The 24,625-nt window shown below is 34.4% G+C and overlaps 1 protein-coding gene across 1 annotated transcript in view; it reads right to left on the minus strand.

The window, feature by feature from the left end:
• LOC144437425 (piezo-type mechanosensitive ion channel component 2-like) overlaps positions 1-18,439 on the minus strand; it is an 83,003-nt gene extending 64,564 nt beyond the window's left edge. Inside the window, exons 1-2 of the mRNA XM_078126366.1 lie at positions 18,185-18,439; positions 11,956-12,046 (exon numbers count right to left, since the gene is read on the minus strand). Of these exons, the coding sequence (XP_077982492.1) occupies positions 11,956-12,046; positions 18,185-18,439 (346 nt within the window). The remainder of the gene's footprint in view (positions 1-11,955; positions 12,047-18,184) is intronic.
• Positions 18,440-24,625: the final 6,186 nt, after the last annotated feature.

A 24,625-nucleotide genomic window follows, 5' to 3' on the forward strand; every position in this document is an offset into this window, starting at 1 on the left:
GATGTAAAAATGAATGAGATGCATTTGTCATCACCAAAAGTTGGTATTCCTAGGCTATAATACCTTATACTAGGTGGTGACCAGCGTGCCTAGGATCCCCACCCGACTGAATTCTCGGTTAGTGTGCCCTCTACGCTAATAATGCATGCCATGCCACTGACAAACATGTGATACATAAAAAATAAAACTTGGTGTTCCTCTTTCCCTTTTAAACCAATAGCTACAATTTTTTTATAAAAGGGCACACTGATAATTTATGTGCAATTTTTAACACCTTGAGCAAACTGTTGTAATTATTCTAATTTTTATTTATCTGACAAGTCATTTGATATGTAACTTCTATTGTTGACCTGGGCAGGGGTCAAACATCAAAGAGTAAATGGATTTGTTTGTCATCATAAGAAAAGCCACACTTTATGACTTAATACAAACTGTCCAGTTTGTTGTTATTGACCTGGGCAGGGGTCAATGTCAAAGAGAAAATGGTATGTCAGTTATCATAGGAAAGGCCAGACCTTATGATCAAACATAGATTGTAATGTGTCCTTATTGACCTACGAAGGGGATCAATGTCAAAGGGTAAATGAATTTGTCTGTTAGCAAAAGAACGGACAAACCTCATGACCTAATACAAAGTGTAGTTCATCCTACAGTGTTACAATAATAATGTATTCACACAGCTGACTGTTATGTTATGTTATGTTATATCATTTGTTTACTAAAGTGTTCTATGTAGACTTTTTCATGCTGACTATTGTTTACACTTTAATGAAAGGGTTCATGATGGCATAATGATATCAACAGGAATGATAGTCAAATTACTGTGGAGAAGTACACTGTACTTTCAGCTATTAATTACACTTATAACATCTGCTGGCACTTTTATTGGAATACGCAAAGGTAAAGTAATGTGTAACCATTACAGCACAACATTTATGCAGGTATACATGTACATGTAGCCACATCTCGATGTAAAACTAAAATTGGTCCCTGGAAATATAGAAATGAGGTTAATTTTTTTCAAAATAGAAACATAACTTAAACATGGTATCATTATCAGGTAGTCACTTTCAAATGAAACTTCTCTGTGATCATATGTTATACCAAGCCATATGGTAGTATCCAAACTAAATACACCATTTATTTTTTGATTATTATCATATGTCACTACATTGTAACATGTAAGTGCACTGCCAGTTTTGTTATGCTAGGTGAAAATTACAACATTAGGGTAAACTCCCTTATTTTGGTTTTAAACTTTAGAAATATGGTTTTCATAATTTTAAAGTAAATATCATTATTCTCCGACATTCTAATCATTACCATAGGAAATAGCTGTAACACATTCACTATATAGTCCTTAAAGTGGTCATATGAATGAAGAATGGGTATTTATTTTGGATTTTTAATTCATATAGCAATTTTACCTCATCACCCTACTTGAAGAATCAATTTCAAACAACAAAGACTGTGTTTGTACATTGCGAAAAACTAAAAAATTGTATTAAAAGTTTGTTACTGTACATACAATAACAAAGATTTTACATATTTATTTATGAATCTTTTGCAATTTATTGAGTCACAAACAAGGACTTGGCATATGTTGTTTCACATTGATTTTTCAAGTAGGAAGCCATGATAAAATTGTTTTATAAATTAAAAATCCAAAATAAATACCCAATCCTCATCCATATGCCCACTTTAAAAACTTTATTACACGTTCAACCCATCTACACATTACAATACATCATGAAAGGTAACTTCTGTCAATCATAATAGTTTGCATAGTCAGAACAAAGAAAACTATTATTATATCATTCACAAAGACATGGGCTATGGAAGCCACATTATCAAATAATTTGCAAATATCATTTCTTTTTAATTAAAAAAATAGCATGTTATGAAATCTGACCATGTTCAAAATTTATTTTACCACAGTACTCAACCAAAATTATAATTTAATGAACAAGTATGGTTTATATCGTGGAAAATGTGTATGTTTATTTTATCACATTTCCTCCCTAAATGCCCGGTTACACGATGCAACGAGCAACTCACTATTAAGCAATTGCCTCGTGTACGCCCTCCATCGCAGGGCCTTGCAACATCATTAGGTGCGTCACAAGGAAACCGACATGTCAGTTATTCTGCAACTCATCGCAAGTTGTTTCTTGAGTTGCTTCATGAATTTCCCCATTTCCACTTCGTCGCGTCACAAGCAGTAACCTTTGATATATACCCTGGGTATATATCAAAGGTACATGTAACCCACATCTTCCACTACACTGTTTTCTGTCATTTTATTGGTAAATATTAGCAATTTTATAGCATTTCTGCCAAGTTCTTGCCACTAGGAGACTTGACCTCTATGACCTGTAACATTTATATGTCTACGTATGTGCAAGACTTAGCCCTTGCGACTCGCCAAGCAACTAGTTGCCTTGTGTATGCACTCCGTCGCAGTTGCTAGCCTCATCACATGCGACGAATAGCTTCATGAGTTGCATCGTGTACATGTAACTGGGCCTTTAAACAGTGGTACTCCAGCCTGCCTACATCACTGATCTGTGACTCAGCTATGCTTGGATGGTGAAACAAGCACAGCAGAGTCACAGATGTAAACAGGCTAGTGGTTCTCAAACTCCAACAAACAATGCTGTAATGGATTTAGACAATTTTCAACAATGCATTATACAAATAACTCCTACATGTACTTCTGAGGGGTTCAAAATGCACAGTACTGACATAGTATTAGGAAAGGAAAATAAATCTCTGAGAGAAACACACTTCACTAATGGGAAGGGCGTGACAGGAACTGTAATGTTGAATCCACTTACACTGGAGCCCTGTGACCCAATTCGTCCATCCCTATTGCTTTGTATTTAGGTCATCCTCAACATCATAACATTTATTACCTAAATAAACATACAAAGGGATTCAAAGGTTAAAGGCTTCGCGCTCATATTACTCAAGGCACTTATAAGTGGGATTTCAACTTACGAAAGCACCGCCCTCTATTGGTAAAAGAAAACTATGTTTAGCAATCTCTGTATTGTCAAATATATAGTTTTGAATTCTTATGTTCAAACTTCAAAGAATTGATTAAAAAATCAGTTAACATACACAAAGGCATGTCCTACTTTTACCTATATCATGTACATGTATCATTGCATTTCTATTAATAGTTTTATTGTATTTATAAATAGATATCTAGAGATTTTAATGAACTTGTAATACCAGTAGTAATCTACTGCATACAACACACCATATATTATATATACTGTTGTTCCTAAAACAGCAATACTTTTTTGCTCATTGTAATGTTTGAGAAACCTACACATCATACTTATTTCATACACATCAAAACACAAAGAGTCATGTAATAACTCGGTCTGCCACAAAATTCACTTCTAACCCCCCCCCCCCCCCCTCAAAAAAAGAGAAGATTTTATGCTATATACACTAGCATGCTAAGATGAGTTTAAACAAGCATGACTAAGTTTTGCCTACTGATCCGCGAGCCTCCCTAACTCACAAATTATATTCAGTACAAAACACGTAGCCACATTACTACCTTTACTTGATGGTGTAAATACATGGACACTTTACACATACATTGTTGTAGGTCATTTCAGGTCAGCCATGCAGTCCCAATTTGTATGGTATCAATTTTACGTTTTCACATTTGCATTCAATAAATTTATATGACAACATTGTTGAAGTACATGTAACACCCTGTCTACCAGCACCCTGCCCTACCACATTGTCTAGTCACACTTTTATACTACAGGGAGTGTTTTACTCCATGAATAACAAGGTCACGTAAGACAACATGATGATAAAATTTTATATGAGAGTATTCCTACCATGGCTACTACAGTGCACACTATTCTCCTATAAAAGTGAATGTTTTATGTGTGTTGACCATATGCTAGGACCCTGCCATCATTTCTAAACACCCATGAACTGCCATTTACTGAAAACTTACAGACATATAATATATGTGCTTGTTTTATACATAGTGTCAAATGTCTGTCACAATATTGTATGTAATTTGTAAAACTGCCATCACATTAAATAGGGGTGTACTTTGTTCTTTTGTTATATAGCATGAAGTCTCATCCCTTTTTACAAAATGTAGACCAAATATAACACACTTTCCAAGCTGCCAAATACAACAAAACAAACTTACTGGCAATCTGATAGAGATACTACACCATGCCAATAAATGATGCTGCCAGTGAAGTAAATATAATTAACAAGTGACTTTTAACCTTATAATACAAATTATCTGATTGGTTTTTACACTGCACAACAGTAATCAACTAGTACAGCACATCAATTAATTGACACCTCACCATTATCCTAAACTCAATACTGGTTGTTTACATCAATCTCCTGCCATACACACTCTCATATCATTATCTGCTAATCAGGTGGGGTTAAAGGGCTACAGTATACAAATGTACATGTCCCAACTTGACATAATTCCATATTTCCAAAAGGTTTTCAACAAGAGTGCAATGACTGCCTCATTTGTATTCATTATATCAATACCATGTATATAGTGTCACATGTCTTCACAATGAACATAATCTTTGGACTGAGTCTGAGACAGTGAGAGTGCTCCAAATCTGAACACTACGTGTTTTTCAAGTATATATAACAACCTGGATAGGGATGATGATGAAAATAAATAGACAAAATGAGACACTCTGGCTAGAACCGTTCACTGAAACCTACAACGACAGAGTCAGAGAGTCTAATTAAAATAAAACATCTTAGATCACAGACCTCTGGGTAGATACATGTAAATGGTCATCATGAGTCATCATATTAGCACAGGAGAATGCAATCTTAGATCTAACAATAATTATGTTTTGTTAGATTTTTGCATGCAACACATGAATGAACTAACAGTCAGACAGAAGTCAAGATAAAGTGTTTTTTTCTGAGCTGCACAGTACGTTAATAATTCCAGTCATCTAAATTCAATTTTGAGTCCCGACATCACACAGTATGATGCCAAGGAAGATCTATTACCTGATAATTGATGTAATCCTTGTAATCAACCTGTACACTTCAGTCATTGAATTCTAAGTACCTAGATACACACTTAAGTTGTCAATAATGATGCCCATCAGAATATACACTTATTGAAGCAATCAATGCTGTCATCATCTGTTTTCTTGCCTAGAGCTAAATGCTGAAATTAATGTACCATACATAGGAAATGCACAAAGCTTACTATAAAAGTATAACATACATGTATGTTGCAGGATAGAAACCAACACAATTATCTTCTATGTTTACCAAATATCTTCAGCTCGTATGATGCCCTAAGTTACTGGGAAGACATTTTTTTATACCGTTTTGTTATTCATATTTTTAATTTACATCTCTTTCATTCAATTTCTTGCATTCTTTCCTTTCAAGGTAATAAAGCAGTTTTCAAAAGTTTCAAAATGTTTTCAATTTTGTAAATAACTAGGTACTGACAGATACATGGTGAAATCAACAGTAACTAGTAATTACTTTTAACTTTTGTCACCAGTTTGGCAATCATATCAGACTGGAAGAAGACATAGTGTTTTTGTTATCTCAGGGTGGTACATGTAAGTACTGTATGCCAAATCTATCTGAGCTCCCAGATTACTTTAACAGTTTTTACTTCAACAAACTCATAGTATAAGGTATGTAAATCAATGCAATTTTTTTATGAGATTTTCTCCTCTAACCAAGGTTTCCCAGCCCAACAGGCAATAGCAATGTGACCTGTTATAATTCTGTTTTATTTAAAACATGTGGTATTACCAAAGAATCAACCTACATTATATTACATGTATATGGCCATACATATCATTTTGTAAAATAGTTTCATACGTGTACCAAAAGTCAAACATGAGTTGAATAGGAAATGGACATTGTGTGGTAGCATTATATTTAAATTTCACATATGGTGACATATCTAAAGTAAAACAGTATTTTATAGCAGTTTTATTTCCTGTCAGTGAAGTCTTGGTTTTATTTCCACTAGGAAGTACATGTACACGTGCAACCCCAGTGTAACTGAAGCTACTGAGTTTCTGACTAGTAGACATTGCAGCATACTACACTAACACTACTTTTGGTATGCACCGCCACAGTAATTATGATAGCTTAGGATGGGTCCAAGATTCCACTCCCATTTAATTTAGTGCATTTAACTTGACACTTTTGACATAACATTTGTTACTATTTTGTCAGAGGTGAAGCCAAGTTACAGTGTAATTGCAGCTACTGAATGTCTGACTAAAGTAGACACTGCACTGCAGCACTACAAACCTCACAGTAGTGATCATGATATTTGTTAATACCAGTAGTATAGACAGAGTCAGTAGTGTGTCATTACTGAAGTGCCTGTGGCTACTCTAAGCTTTCACACTTAATATTTAACATACAAATGATAATCTGTTTGAATTCAACCAATCTCAAATAAAAGAGAGGGTAATAAACTGACAAGCTGATACAGTCTTTTGGTTTTTGTAAGCAAATCCCAGGAACAGAGAGGCAGAAATCTTATAAAACATATTTCATTATAGACTATAATTTTGTTGTAGACATCTGTGCTGGGATTACCAGGAAATTCAGACAGATTTTACATCCTTAACAAAAATACTTTGGTTGTCATATGTACCATGATGGGGGCATGACATTTCAGTAGTCATCACAAGTTTCAAATCACGCCTCATGGTACCACAGACACTGCAGCAATGGAAGTAATTCAGAGTATCAAGTTTGATGCTACCATGGCAATGGAAATAATTCAAAGAATACACTAAAATATATTTGGCATCAAGCAAAGCAAATGATTAAGATGTAAAATGTCAGACCCCTACCTGCAAATGAGAATGAAATTTGAATAAATCTGACATATGAAATGGTAAGTCAATTATCTATTACATGTACCTATAATTCATATTATAGAGTGACATAGCGATGATATATAATACCAATATGGTGATAGGTCATGTTACTTGTACTATTTGAAATTTCCAAGTTTAACATCTAAATGATTTAATGCAGAATTTAGATTATTATGATAGCATAATATTTGAAAAATCTAATCACAAAATCATATTTTACCTAATATTAGTGATAATCATCCAATTTTGATCTATGCAAGGTTGCTGACATGACAAAATAGTTTTGAGGCATTAACAACAGATGTGAAGACTGTCTATTTCCATGGCTAAATTTAGATACATGGTTAACATTCAAAAGATGATGAGAGTTATAGTGTTAAATTCAATACCAAACCATATTTATTTCATATCAAAAATATTTGAAATCTTAACATTGTCCTACTTGTGATATACAGACTACAGGGTTCGAAATACTGGTGGTTTTGCATCCAAAGACCACCACTTTTTCAGTTTGGACCACCAGACTTAATTTTTGGTGGTCCACATGAACCACCACTTTATTCTGATTGTCATTGTATCGTTGTCGCAAAGTACTTTTGAGACAATGATCATTTATGCGTTCTTTTTGTGTGCACCGATCATAGCACATGCACAGGAAACAGTGACTAAACTGTGGACAACTAATTTGTTGCTGTGGACCACCAGAATCAAAACTATGTGGTCCAAGTAGACCACTAAAGAAAAAATTGAATTTCGAACCCTGGACTCACTATACAGAGTACATACAAGAACTGGCACCTTTACATATGCAAATTGATTATGTGGTCAACATTTATTTGTACAAAATGAAGTAGATGACAGGATGCCACATGGTTTCTAGTATTAAAATCAGGTCATGAACTCTGTCATGTGAAAATTAACTCATTGCAGCCATAGTGTTAAAAGTTACAGATTTACATTATAGTCTAACCCAAATTATGATATTTTATATTTTGAAGGTCAGAATGGTCTCAAATTTATGATTTCAACGCTGTTATCACAATACATTTATCAAACTACACATTGGTAAATAAGTTTAGGGTCACCAGGAAAAAAAAACTACACAGGTATGGTTGAGTAATCAAAACAACAACATTTGTTTGTTTGGCCTAAATTAGAATCCATGTTAGTCACATGTGACATATTTTTAACCTGAGATAAAAGGCTGCAACAAACAGTCATTTGAAAACATTCATCCAGCCAATCAAAGTTAAAAGAACTGTAAAAAACATGATGTCATTGATTTTATGTAGATGACAAATATGATATATTGCAAATATTACAAAAGTTTTCGGTTTCTGTCAACCTCCAAATATCCATTTCATAATTAATATCTGATATCTGGTATAATTCTAGATTATGCATATATTTTACAATACATTACATTTGATGTATTCAATATTACATGCCTCGCTAGAGGCTTTTTTATCTACTGAATTGGTTACTACCAGTAGAATTTGATTTCTAGATACAAAAGTGGTACAAATATAATTCATAAACCTCCACTGAATTTCAATCAATTTTTTTTTAGTCAGAGAAAAGAAAGACTTCCAAAGGAAACATGTACATACATGTACATCATGCAATACACCCATGTATAGATCTATAGTATGAACATGATATTAAAATCTCTAGTGGTAGATGTATGTGTTGGTCTTAAAAATTAGGTTCACAGTTAGTATTTATCTATCATTTAGATATCAAAAGCATTTCATTTGTTAGATTATGATAGTGGAATACTTTCATGTTTCATGATCACATAAATACAAATCCTGTTTCAATCTGTTGGTTCTGCCTTTAGCAATGTGTTTGAATGTTAATCCATATGCACATCTCTCACATAGTTTCACTGAAAGGTCATAGAGTTTAATTATTTTTGGAACATGTCTAGATATCTCTATCAAGAGCCAAGTAAATCACAGGACATAAATGTACTTTTTTCCTCTATACTTCTACTTGTTTAATTTTATAGCTAAGGAGCATGGGATGGGAAAACAATCATGTATGATGTAACAGTAAACATTCCTAAAAATACACAGCCTTACTACATGTATAAAAATAGAATTTGATTTTACTAAAATATTTATTGTTTCATGTTTATTGGACATGTGCAATGTGTGCAGAATTCAATCCACCGATACATTGGACCATTTCAAATTTTACACATGATGATGTCACTTCTGCACTCTGATACATGTACAAAACAAAAGTTTTGGTCTGAAAACCATTTCAAAAGTGTCTATGAACGAGCTTTCTTGTGTGTGTGTGTGTGTGTGTGTGTGTGTGTGTGTGTGTGTGTGTGTGTGTGTGTGTAGTATTGTCTGCTGTGCTGTGCTGTATTTCATTGCATTGCATTGCATTGCATTGTGTTGTGTTGTGTTGTAGTGTATTGCATTGCATTGCATTGTATTGTTACATTGTATTGCATTGTATTGCATTGCACTGCGTATTGTATTGCATTGTATTGCATTGAGAAGCTACAGTAGAATTGTATCAAGGGTCTGTTTATTTCTATTATCCTATCCTATCAATGTTTGCAGTCAACCATGTAAAGTTATGAATTATTCATCACAAAACACTTATTTTATATTATCCTGCACTGGTCTTCAACTATGAGGGTCAGTGCAATACATGGTGGTTATTTGTCACTGGGGTACAAGATCTCACAATTTCTTTAAATCATTAAATGTAATCCACAATTTCTTTAGATCATTAAATGTAATGCTGTTTCATCCATACTTCCAATACCGTCGCACAGGAAAATATGCACTGGACTGATTTCACTCTGTAACATTCTATGGAACTATGAACAGGTCATTGACCTACAACATATGTATAACTATAATATGATGATGATGATGATGATGATGATGATGATGATGATGATGATTAGATCTAGAACACAATCTATCTAAAGATAGAAGTATAGATACATACAAGCACTCTAAATTCTAATTTATAGTACCGACACCGTGTATATTGTATACAACTGTAACAAAAATGTTTTTTGTAAAATGACACAAGTGCATGCTAAAAAGCTGGCAATTTATTCAAACTGGGTGTGGAAGGTGTGTCTGTCTGTCTGTCTGTCTGTCTGTCTTTGTGTATGTGTATGTCTGTGTGTTGTATTGTGTTATTGTGTTGTGTTGTATGCAACTATTTTAATCTATATACAAATTTCATGGAATTAAGGGTCTTATTATGTAACATGAATAATGAATTTTATGGAAGCAGACACAATAAGACTAAGAGACAGCCCGGTGTTAAAATTCTAAAGACATCACCATTACCATATTCAATTGACCTGATACAATGGCTTCATACCAAGTATTACATTTCAAAATGGTGATAATAGCAGCACATATTTCATGGAATGATAACATGGCGTGTGCCACACACAAGTCATTCATTAGCAACGCTATTTTGAAAGCAAAATCATCAGCAATGGGATTTACATCCTGTTTTCTCTGACTATATGTCAGAAATACTTGAAATTACCCTTACTCTGTTAAAAATGATGTACACATGATTTAAAGGATTTGCTACCCTGTGGTAGACATATATCTACATTCTCTACAAATACAAAATATCATATTTATCATCATGCATCACTTTAGAGCTAGATTTTTCTTTCGGAGCTACAACAATTCCTAAATGAGGTTACGAGCATCTAAACTACTTTGTTTCTCTTCCTTCCTCGCAAAGCAAGTCATAAAACCAAACACTTGGAGGAAGGTTTACAGCAAAACCACAGGAACAAAACAGACACATTTTACTCTGAACTTTTAGTTCAAATGTAAATTACTCTGTAAATATGCAAGTCATGTACATTTTGCTCATTCTAGAATTCCATAATAATGAAGTTATCATCAATATTGAACAACAATATTTGTTACATGTATACAAGCACTAAACAAGTATTATTATTCTATCTCCAACAGCTGTAATATATTTCTTTTTACAAAAAAATTCACTGGCACGATTACAATGGTGATGACATGTCAAAACCTATTAGTATTTCATATGGACTTATCTGAATAGTCACCACATCCTGTACTCTATTATACTGTTTGTACAAAATCTTTCACTTATCTTTTCATTACAACAAAAATCAACAACACCTGTGTTACCACATTGTGTGGTATTTCACCTGCATAATTGACTGTATAGACTAATAGAATGAAATGAATAAAAGTGATCATTATGATTTACAGTGTGTGTTTGTCTTTCTTTCATTCTTTCTGAATGGATATCACCTTCAATACTAACTTCAAAATATTAAACCATAGGTAACAAGTTAGGTTAGACTATTGCTACCAAATTTTTGAAAGTCATGGTAACTTTGACTTAACTTGTTGGTAAATGAAATGTGTTATAACCAAGCTTGTTGGTGTAAAGAGCTCTGTAAAAAGTTGTTGCTTTCCCCTCACAAACCGATATTGGTTTGAACTCTTCATTTCAAATTGATTTCCCTTGCAACTAAACCAGTCATTTACATTCCCATTTCTTCTTTTTCTGATAACTTTCATTATTTTGTACTCCAATTCAATTCATATCGTGAGACTGGTTAATATTATTATTAAGCACTTTCTGACTATCTTATATAATAATGTTCACACACACGTGCACTGCTAAATCATCTACTTCTTTATGGCAAAAGATCTTTAACCAGTTCAACGGTGATGTTAGATTGAAAATGGCTCTATTCAACCACAGACATTGGAGAAAAATACTCTTCAATATCTATGATTCAATCTGCCACTCATTTTATATCACCTCATGATTTACCTCACCGACGCGATGTCTACCTTCACCTGTAAACAACACTATCATACGTGTTTCTCATTGAAAATCACTGTGCGTCATTTCTCATCAGTGGCGTCTAAATTCAGAAAATTAGCAAACGTCTGAGAAAATTTTTCCACTAAATTTTAAATCCCTTCATATAAGTTATTGGTTAAATATAAATACCATACCACACAATATTGTTTAAATAAATATTCAAAATTACCTGCTAGCAGGGATAGAGGAAGTAGTGCATTGAATAACAACTTGCAGGTGATGGATGATGCCATTTTCTTCGTTCGGGGACTTTGCAATACCTGTGAAAATGTGAAAATTTGCTGGTTGAGAGTTCAGGGTTTACGCTATGTTACAAGTGCGCTTCAAATACCGTCAGCTTCGGGGAGCGACATTCACTGTCGTCTACCGTGTGACCAAAATTCAGCAGCATACGATATTTGTCAACATTAAGGCTTATTTTCTTGATTGTGTCTTTTTAAAATCTTTGGCGTGAGTTACAACTTGATTGAAGAAGTTTACAAACAATTCTGAAATCGGTTTTGCCGCACGTAATTCGCGTACAGTAAAATTGTGGACGCCTCCATACTCCATATCGCCATTTTTGAAAACATGAATATCGGGTCATAGTTCAAGAACTCCCCAAGATACTTTAAAAAATCAAAAGCCTGGCATTGGGCTTTCTCAGTCGAGCGCTCGTATGTAATATACATGAAGTATATATGTCTAATCAGCATCTGAAGTTGATAAATTTTCTCCATCGTTTGCTTTGTTTCTTGTGATTCCAGTCATTTAATAGCGGTACAGATGAGCTGCACCCCCGGGACCGCACCTGTACTACAGGTACCCATGCTCTATCTGTTATCACCCTGCTCTATCAGTACAAGTCACGAAACGGCAAGAACCAATAACCGTTATAAACCCCGTGCTTGGGACCACGGCCCGGACAGTCAACCTCAATCTCCATGTCTCTTTATATGATTTTGTTTTTTAAACAATTTCTCTTTCACGGAATGCATTTTTTCGTAATTTTCTCTGGACACCTTGTTCCTCGGTCTTTATCGTAGAAATGACCACCTGTTCACGGTTGACCGGAATCTCGCTACACACAAGTAAAACCGGTAGACAGAATATGGTGAGTCAGAGCCGGGGTGCGACGCCTCTCTCGTCACAGGTTGACATTTAATCGATGTTTTGTCACACTACGATTTGGTACATACAGTATTCACATTGAGAAGGGGAAGGGGGCTTTCCACTCACGTTTCTTTAAAATATCACATTATAAAATAATAATACACTTGATCGTGGGTAGTAGATGGATAGGGCGGGCCTAGACCTACATTTGAATTGTCTGTTTTGTAGATGGTTAATAAAAAATATTGTTTTTACCAAATAAATGTCAGTACAACGTTTTGATGCTTAGAAATTAAAATCGTCATCTCTACACATAACTACCTGCTTCATTTTACCATTTTTACCTTAATTCGGGTTATATTCCATCAAAGTGTTGTCAGACGTTTCTTAATTCTATTTCTATACTCTGCACGTATGTCTATGTATTTACTCTCCGTACACACCTCAAAGTGTCTGCAGAGAGTAATAAACTATTTAACAGAACTTGAATTACTGATATCGCAAGGATCTCTTCTTGCAGTTTAAAAGTCGAGAAAGGTCTATATATAGTATTGTGTTTGTCTGAAAATCTACTGATAGATATTTCTTCGGGGGGAAATTAAGCTTACATTTTATAATAGCCTTTTGAGTTGAACGATAAACACAATCAACGAATGACTTAAACTTTCAATTCCAATTAGCCTGGGTTACCGTGACCATAAGCCTTATAATTGAAACGAAGAAAACGCCTCTTGAGTAAATATGAACTTTCAGTCATGCCACGGTCTTTGTGGGGGGAAGTCAACGATCATCTATAAAAATAATATTGATGCATAAATTACCGTTCTTATCGTCTCCATGGATACTAACTTGTCTACCATCGTTACTTTTCAAGCTTTAAGTCTCCGAGCCCGTACCGTGACTACGCCATATTCCAAGGTATATTTGCGGCAACGGGCGTTACGTTACTCGGAATAGTCTTTCGTCCGTTTTTCACTTAAGGTGAATGTCAGCAAATCCTTCGTTTTCAAATGTTTTACAAGCAAGTTAATTCCATGGTCCATCGAACGGTTTCTATGGTCTGAGATTACATCTGTAGATGCTATCACAATGAATTGAATAGGTAAGTCGAAAATCGTGGCAAGCTCGACCTCGTCAAATATTTATTTTTATAGAGCAATATGGTATCAGTTGAAATAAGTTCTAAACCAATATAAAAGCCCATAAAGTATGCATATATCGCATTCATTCTATATAGCGCCTCCTAACAGACGGAGTTCTTTCGATCGCGATCCATTATGACACTACGATGGCGTATTTCAAATACACACAACATTTAAAACTGTGCAAACAATTTTTAAAAGTGTAATTTTCTCCGATTATACTCTATCTAGAAGTAAATTCGTGGGTGTATAAATTGGCTCGATGCGTTGTTACTCTCACTGAGTACTGACGGAATGAGCTGAGATAATTAAGTATTCGATATATATATATATATATATATATATATATATATATATATATATATATATATATATATATATATATATATATATATATATATATATATATATATATATATAGGAAGTCAGTGGTAAGATTTGTCCGTAGTACAGTGCTCGATACGTCTGCACGCAGAGCGGAGTATATGTTGAGGGTAGAAGAAAATCAAGTCGGGTTTTTCGTCTCTACAAGCCTGTTTCGTGAGTAAATCACTCGTCAGGAGATGTTGATGTACATCAACATCTCCTGACGAGTGATTTACTCACGAAACAGGCTTGTAGAGACGAAAAACCCGACTTGATTTTCTTCTACCCTCAACATATATATATATATATATATATATATATATATATATATATATATATATATATATATATATATATATTAAGCAAAGTAGGTTGGTTGGAACTTGAGGTGCTTAGTTGTAATATTTCTAAGCACCTCAAGTTCTTAGTTGTAATATTTCTAAGCAGTTCAAGTTACTGACGGAATGAGCTGAGATAATTAAGTATTCGATATATATATATATATATATATATATATATATATATATATATATATATATATATATATATATATATATATATATATATATATATATATATATAGGAAGTCAGTGGTAAGATTTGTCCGTAGTACAGTGCTCGATACGTCTGCACGCAGAGCGGAGTATATGTTGAGGGTAGAAGAAAATCAAGTCGGGTTTTTCGTCTCTACAAGCCTGTTTCGTGAGTAAATCACTCGTCAGGAGATGTTGATGTACATCAACATCTCCTGACGAGTGATTTACTCACGAAACAGGCTTGTAGAGACGAAAAACCCGACTTGATTTTCTTCTACCCTCAACATATATATATATATATATATATATATATATATATATATATATATATATATATATATATATATATATATATATATATATATATTAAGCAAAGTAGGTTGGTTGGAACTTGAGGTGCTTAGTTGTAATATTTCTAAGCACCTCAAGTTCCAACCAACCTACTTTGATTATTCCCGCCCTGCTTACCCAAGCATCGAGCACTCTATTCTACGAGTTTGATACTATTTACTATATATATATATATATATATATATATATATATATATATATATATATATATATATATATATATGCTGTTCATGTTGGCATATTTGCACATTGAGTATACACGGGTAATACAAGCAAGGCTCTTAGCGCATTGAGTGGGTAACAGAGGGAGCCGAGCTAGCATAATGGACTGGAAAAAAGATATGTTACATTCATGATCATGAGAACAACTCATCAATTTTATTTAAAAGATCACTTGATCCGTGATCAGAAAACAGAATTAGAATCGCATTTGGTGATAGTTTGTAATTTTTTATCGGAATATGGATCTTTAATCAAGAAAATATGAATAAATATGTACATGTATATTGGAAATATTAATACATGTGATCTATCAATGTAACAATGATGGGTGACACACCAAACTATGTCGAGTGAGAGAAGTGTAATATGAACAATACATGAAATGCATATATGGCTGTAGGGAATTACTGTATCGGAGGATAGACTGTCTTCAAGTTGCCTTTTAAACTTGAAATGTATACTTGACTTGTTTTGTTCAAAAATTTATATTTCGGATGTCGCCCCTGTATTACTTTTTACATCTGAAGTACCAATTTCATCCTTAAAGCTCAATAAATGTACTTTGATATCAATTTGGATGATAAAAATGTCATTTATGAAAAGTGAAAGCACCCCAACCCCCCACCCCACCCCCACCCCCACCCCCCGCCCATGCATCGACTCAAGTGAGTTGTATAAAACATATGCTTATAGGGGGCACATGTTACATTTTAGAAACGACAAGTTCTGCTAGAGTCATGACAATAATACAGTACAGCACGTACCACGTTGTATACCTAGTATTATGATATACTAATCAATGAGAAAAATAACTACGTGTGCTACTATATGGCAATTTGACAAGTGGCGTTGATATGAATTTCATATTACTAGAAATGAACGAAGTTAACCCCGAGCTATCAATCACACAGCATTTTTTCCACGTTATGTATTACATCTGAACAAACTCTCTGAATCAGTCCATCCGAAGACAACGCCATTGAAATATGACCCAATTAATCTAATTTCAGCGGCTCTTCAAACACTTTCTAATATCATTTCATTAGTTATGGCTTCAAGTTACGACATAAATATCCAACGGAAGTTACGCAACTCAATGACAATCAATTAATTACTATGTGACAATAATATAATTGAATATGAATGTTTTAAATGTAAACAATTGATAATAAAAAAAATATGTTTAAGTAATGGTTGCGATGTCGACAGAAAATCATCAAGATTAAGTAATGTGCAATGCCTGGATGACATGTCCCTTGAATGCATAGAATTATTTTCATAATTAATGTGACTCTTTTTGTCTTTTTTTTTCAATTATTCTCTAATCCAATGTATAATTTTCTAATCCAATGTATAATATTTAATGAAGGGAAAGTTCGAGGTATGACAGGTCCTTCACATCATACTTGTCACTGAATCCTGGGAGTTAATACGTATAATTCGATAAAATTTAATGTTTAGAAAAAGGCAATATGTCACAGTTGTCATATATTCATTGATGTGACAGCACTATACAATAGTTAGCTAACATTCAGAGTTTAATTCATTGCCGATTCTTAGCGGCTCCTCCATCTGTCTATCATTTACACAATAAACAAAACACGGACAGTTTGACAATGAATTATGTATTGCGCATGCTCATTTTGTTTTCGAAGTGAAGGCAAGATATATATACTAACTTGTTACTGTTTAATCCGTGATCTCAGTGAGATCACTGTATAAGCTGTAACATTAAAGAGTGAGTTATTGCATTGACGTTAGAGTAGTTGATTTAATTACCATAAGAGAACGCATGAAGTGGTAGGGTCAATGGTGAAAGTGAAATTTAAAGGTCGAAACAAATCGGAAATGTAACTATTCCCCACCCAACTTCATCCTAAAAAACATCTATCGTTTTAGATTTTGAAACTACATAAGTTCAGAGGAAAGCACTTTACCAGACATTCTTTAGATCTTCCCACTGGGTTTATATTGCATATACGTATACATGTATGTAAGTTATACCCTGATCAGAGATGTCGTGTCTATGGTTGATACACGTACTATCTTTCCATCCTTTCCATTTATGATCTAATCGGTCGATTGATTGATAGATAGACAGACAGACAGACAGACAGACAGACAGATAGATAGATAGATAGACAGACAGACAGACAGACAGACAGACAGACAGACAGACAGACAGGCAGGCAGTGACAGACAGACAGACAGACAGACAGACAGACAGACAGACAGACAGATTGCTTGCTTGCTTGCTTGCTTGCTTGCTTGATTGATTGATTGATTGATTGATTGATTGATTGATTGATTGATTGATTGATTGATTGATTGATTGATTGATACGGGAAGGCGGATTGATTTTCAATTTATCAATCATTTGTTTTGCCAGCGCTGACAGTGTTAGCAAAATTAAGCTTATAAGATCTTGCAAATATATGCCGGTCTAAAAAAATCTGTCTTTTTAAAGTCATTGTTGTTGTTGTTGTTGTTGTTGTTGTTGTTGTTGTTGTTGTTGTTGTTGTTGTTGTTGTTGATGATGGTGATGATGATGATGATGATGATGATGATGATGATGATGATGATGATGATGATGATGATGATGATCGATGATGATGATGATGTTACAAAATCATAAACTATCAGCTACTCTATGGATTAAGGACAAATATGATAAATTGTTTTACTTTACCAGAACTGCTCTTCCAAGTCTTCTTTTCAGGAAGCGGGCAAGTGATGAGGTAGCCTTCTTGAAACTACGATGTCTCCTCCAAGTCCTTCCGTGACCGTGACTATGACCGTGACCGTGACCATGGCCATGAGTATGAGGATGAAATCTAACAGAAGGAATTCGTTCAGGACCATTTTCTTCGCGTGTCTTATCCTCACCTTCCGTTATCACTGAGTTCAAGTTTTGTCCTTTCTCTGTCATTGCAATGGTCGACATTTTGTAGCTGTTGTGAAGCGTGGTTGGTGAGTAGAAAATCTCACCTGGTGTTGAAGTAACGGATGCAAAAATGCCGTCAGTTTGGTCGCTGTTCACATTAACCAACTACTTAGCTTCTTTACAAGAACGCATGTACTGGAATGTTTTCTTTGAAAAATGATGTGTTTGGTTTTTACCCCAAGTAGCGATGACCTAATGGGTGATGAATAAATGAAAGAAAATGTGAGTAGCGAATGATGTAATTAGTTGAATGTCGTATTGTAAACGACACACATTCACCAATGATACGCCATCCCCGGTCGATATCCCAAACTTATACATATTAAAATATTATTGAATACCACAATTCCTAGAGTCATCACCTATTTATAGAAGCAATATGAAGAAAGTGGAGAGGGGGAGAGGGGGAGGCGACGATCGAGGAGGGAGGCGGAGGATGAAGATGGGGTGAGGTTGGAGAGTTTCTAAAGACAGATCCGGATTTGAATATTTAAAGAAGGAATCCGTTTATAGGTTACCTTTACTGTTATGTTTAATTTCTCGTATTTATTCTTGACTATAATATCACATTGAACGAAGATAACGTCGGAGAAAGTGCAATGACCAGACATGGATCGAGATGCACTTTTAATCAATAAGAATGGCCTCTAGCGTGTTTGACAGTTCGTTAGCCATTTCCTCGCAAAACATTAGAGAGTTTAGGACATCAAAATATTACCACTCGTGAGACTGTGAGTTCATAATTGTTATATTACCTGGAGTACTACTAGTATATGAACTCGTTAATGTATTCGTCCTATTTTGACTCGTGTTGTCATTGTATCAGGATTATAATCTGTCACTTATTTCACCAGGGGGCAAAATGTCATACAGAAATCAATCGTACTGAAACCCACGGGACGTCTACAAGGCTAAAAGTTTTGTTTTCTTTTGCGTAAATAATGTGCGGAAGTGAATCATATTGGATTATCGGGATGTCTGACTAGACGGTGATCAATTGACTGTAGGTATTCATTTTTGTCATTTCAAGTGTCAGTCCGATCTATATAATTGATACTTCAAGAATTTCGAGTAAAATAATAACGGTGGTACAAGTATAACAAGCTATACATTTCGGCCATTGACCCGATTGAACTTACTGCCAGATGTTTAATATGTCAATTCGTCTGTGGCGTCAAGTTGCATGCAGATCAATGCAGTGGAACACACTTAATCGGGCAATACTATGTTTTGCACTATCAAATCAAATTTTGCAAAATTAGATAATATTGCATTTCAGTTTCATTTATAATGAAAGAGAGGAAAGAGAAATATTGTGAATCAGCATAGTCACTTATTGCGAAGTAGTAATTTAAAATAAAGGCGTTGTTGTTGTTGTTGCTGTTGTTATTGTTGTTGTTGTTGTTGTTGTTGCTGTTGTTGTTGTTGTTGTTGTTGTTGTTGTTGTTACTCGAGATGTAAAGTATGGCATACTTTTGGAACACTTAGTAAAAACAGATTCGCCTCCATGAAACTAAAAGTTGGCGGAAAAATATATTCCGATTTGACGGTAGACAGTCCATGAATGTCTACATAAAACAGCATGAACTGATGTATATAAACGATGTATGAAGTCAAAATAATTATACATTCCAAAGGTATCATCTTTGAATATTTGTCCTTGAGTTTCTGGGAATTGTCACGTACTGCATCAGTCAGAAAGTTAGTTTTGAGTCCAGGGTTTTATCAGCAAGGTATGCAGGTGGTCACTTCATCTTCAAATTTACGAGACTTGTCGTACAACTCCCACGAGCAGTGAATATAGTGAAGATATATTCCCTTAAGCTATGGTAACTTTACCGTCTAATTTAGCACTTCCGACAGTTCAGTCCGGTCCTGTACCATGAAAGGATTTCGAATTTTACAAAACTGAAGTGCATGATGTACATTGTCACTCCTAGCTTACATTTTCTTTCTATAACACATTACAGCACTAACATCGTCGCCATCCGCACCACTCCATTAACAGTAATGATATTACATTTGTAATGACAGCAGCATCAAAATCAACAACAACAACAACAACAACAACAACAACAACAACAACAACAACAACAACAACAACAACCATACTTGTCAGTTGACTATCAACATAACCATGACAACCACACCACACCACACCACACCACACCACACAACACCAAACAACCAACAACAATGACAACAGCAATCAAGAGAAAACAACAAAAGAGATTCGTCGATGTCAGTGCAACGTCTATAACATCACGGTCAAAATATCAAAATTCAGCACCTCACGAATAACACATCAAGAAAACAACCGTGACTATTTCTGCCATTCCATAGATAATGATTACATAATGGAGACTTTATGTTTCCGTGCCCCAGGAGGGAGAGGTGATAAATTGGCACATACATTATGAGTAACAGATCCCACAAGCGTATAAAATACAACAGGTTGGTAATTTCCATCAAATATTCCTTTCTGTTATTAAAGTTCTTTATCCGGCCATAATTTGTTACCATTGACACATTTTAAGTTTTTCGACCCCCTTTTCATTCACACAAGTTCTGAATATCAAAATACACGGTACTACGATAAATGCAATTTGTTCGGGTTAGACACACATCAAAATAGTAACAATTTAAAGGATCTTTCCTGACTCAAATCTGTTCTATTATGATCTTATTTTCAAGATTGTTATTTAGATGCATATATTGACGTATTTGTACATACATACATACATCCATCCATCCATCCATCCATCCATCCATCCATCCATCCATCCATCCACACACACACACACACACACACACACACACACACACACACACACACACACACACACACACACACACAGTTAATGGTCATTAAACTTCGTGGAAAAATCAACGATATTTGTGCTAGGGTTGAGCAGAAATGGCCAAGTGTACTCATTACAGAGAGTGTATTTTTGTAACAATGGCCAATGCGACAACAAGAAGTTCACGTAGAATGGTTTTTTGCAATCCCTGGATGAACATTATAATATTTTACTGACATGTACACAGACAAGTGTATTAAAAGTATAAGTACAAATATTACAGTACCCTGGGGTAAATATTTATGACAAAACACAGCGCAATTTTAGGAATGTAGATTATGAGATGAGATCTTTTTTTTCAATCAAACTTGGACAGCCTGAAGAAGTATAGCATGCTGTATAAATCAACTGCACAATAAATAATTGCTATTAAAGGTGCAAGATATCTCAATATTTCACTCATATCGTCGGATAAATCAACAGTACGTGGAAGGGCTGCAGGGTACAGATGCTTACAGGCCACTCGTATTTTTATCATGATACATGTACTGTATTCTACTCACCACCACTCATCCAAGTAGAGACATCATGCATACTTTTTTATATTTCATATTTTTTATTGCAATGCCTATGGACTTACAAAGAGTTGGGACATAAAATGAACCATAACAGAAAACTCCAATCACAGTACAAGGCATTAAAGTCAAAACTTAAGTTTACCATTCTTGTGACAATGACTTACTTTTATGCACAACTGAATATTCAACTTGTCATTTATTTATAGTTTATATTATATGGTATATTTTCAGAAGACGAGTTAAAGCTAGTTGAACTACCTATGACGTACGTAAGTTTAAAAGGGAACACCGTTAACAGGTAGTATATGGAAGATAAGACATTCGTACCAAGCTAGCAACTATCACTCAGTGGTTTAGAAGCCTGATATGGCTGAACAATACAAAGTTCTTACAGTCTACGTTACAGGAAATAAAGGTATTTTTTATAAACTTTGTGTCCTGGAGCAATTTTTAAAATTTTATATTACGCACCATTGCCGAAAAACACCGAGTTGAAACTTATATATAATCCTCATTCATTTTTCAATGTAGCTCCTCTGGACCACATTTATGCAGATGCATTTGATAAACATTATAAAGTTTAAATCGTGTCCCCTAAGTCTTCACGGTGACATTTTTCATAGAGATAAATAATGTATTTGTGACAATCTTAACGCCTTGCTCGTGCTTTATTTTGCAACTCTCACATTGTGACATTATCTCGCTTTGAAAAAAACTATGCCGACAGATTGCCGAGTCAGCAATCTTACGATGTGAAATTACTATTCTCGTTTAATTAACGATACAATATGCATGAAATATATATGCCGGTCTATAAAAGAAGAATGAATATACAAAAAAAATGATGAAATACATTAGCAAACAAACAAGTAAACACATAAATATCAGATTAATACCAACAACTATCATGACACGATATCGTATAGGACATGTCCTGTACAATGTTATATTCAAAGACAGTGAAATAACTTTGAACAGATGTGGTTTTTACGAGTGTAGAGCTGACTTATCCGTGAACATCCACACGAGACACGTAGACTTAGTCGACGCCATCGAGTGTCTTGTCATGGTTTCGAAATAAATCAGGAAAATGGCAAAGCTTGTTATAAAACAGTAATCATTTATCAAGGACAATGTGAATTCACTGTACATTTTCATATTAATAAAGATTTGTTCCTGATGAAATAATCATTTCGGAAAGATATGGAAAAGGGAACATACAAAACGAAATCTTACAATCCAAAAACAAATAGATATCGTACACGTAAGATCGTCATCATATCCTAAAGACAGGGTCTTCAACATAACAGTAGTAATTTTAATAAGCACAACATAATGAATTTTACCGACGTGCTGAGAAAATAGAGTGTATCGAAAAAGCGGAACGTTATCTCTTTTCCTTGTTTGAAGCTGTGCTTGGATAGACTAGTGATTGCAACCTACCTTACGCTGCCTTGTCCTGCAGATACACAATGATATCAAAGACAGGCGAGGTAGTCCCACTATGTCGGTGATAGTAATGCAATTTAACGTGGCTCATAATTTATGATGAAATAATTCCTAATTATTTTTGTCATTAATATCGGAATTTATTCTGACTGTACTTCACCGAAGCAACCAATCATTTTTTCTGTCAATTTCTATAAGCCATGGTTTGATTATGATGTCGCTTAAAACGCCTCCGTGTGAAAGATGTTTGGTGTGTCTCTGCTCAAATAATGAGACGGACATAACGTACAAGAATAACTCTTTATGAAAACAGACTATCAAATATGTAAGATAACTAAATAGTTGACATAGGAATGTTATATTGTGTTCTTTGTAATCATTTGTATTGATTTGGATGTGTAACCTCACAAGGTATATGTTTACTTTGTTAGGGTTTAAAGAAACAGAATAATACAAATGAATTATCAACATAATCTCTACAAAACGTTCACCACTAATCCTTTAATCTCGTGGTCCGGTGTTTGTCCTACACAAGCTTATCTTTAACATAATCCCTGTCTTTTTTCCTACGATATTGTAATTTGATGACGTCACGATAACGTCAACTGTTTTGACAGAACATTTGACATTAAAGATTGCATAGATGACGATGATGAACCAAAACGATTTTTGAGGTCATCCCCCTCGTGACGTTTGGACTACCTGGAACATAGTCAATATAGATTGGAGATAATGTCCCTTGAGTGTTATGCTACATTTGACAGTTATAATGGACGATAATGATTAAAGCTGTTACATTTTCAAGTAGTAAATGCCATCCAAGTATATCATAGCATCCACTACTACGAAATAACCATTGTCGTACTGAAGTTTACAAGAAAATCACAATTATTCTCCGTCTCTCCGAAGATTTCACTCTCGATTAAGCTTAATATTCGAGATATAAAAAAAGGGCAAGGGCACACAAAATGTTAGGTTGAAGTGTTAACACATTATTAGATTTAACATAAAAAGTGTACTCTTAATATTTCTGTAATCTAAAATCTCAATGTTGAAGAAAATGTTTGAGAATGTAATCACCTTTTACTTCAATACTTACACTGTCTTGTGGTAATTATTTCAATGTTAGTTGTCTCATGCATACTAGTATCATCCTAAAATCAGGCAAATTTTTAATAACCTAAAAGAATTGTGTTATTATTTTGGCGGGAAAGGTTTTTTATCATGATAATTATCCCATAAATCCTAAAAACAGGTAAAGGCAACAAAAAAGAAAATTGCAAAAACAAGAACTGTGTTCTTATTATTTACTAGGAGGTAAATATTTCGATCACGTAACCTTTGGCGCGAAAGTGGTT

The sequence above is a fragment of the Glandiceps talaboti genome, chromosome 7 (assembly GCF_964340395.1).
Source record: "Glandiceps talaboti chromosome 7, keGlaTala1.1, whole genome shotgun sequence".
NCBI classification, from domain to species: domain Eukaryota; kingdom Metazoa; phylum Hemichordata; class Enteropneusta; family Spengelidae; genus Glandiceps; species Glandiceps talaboti.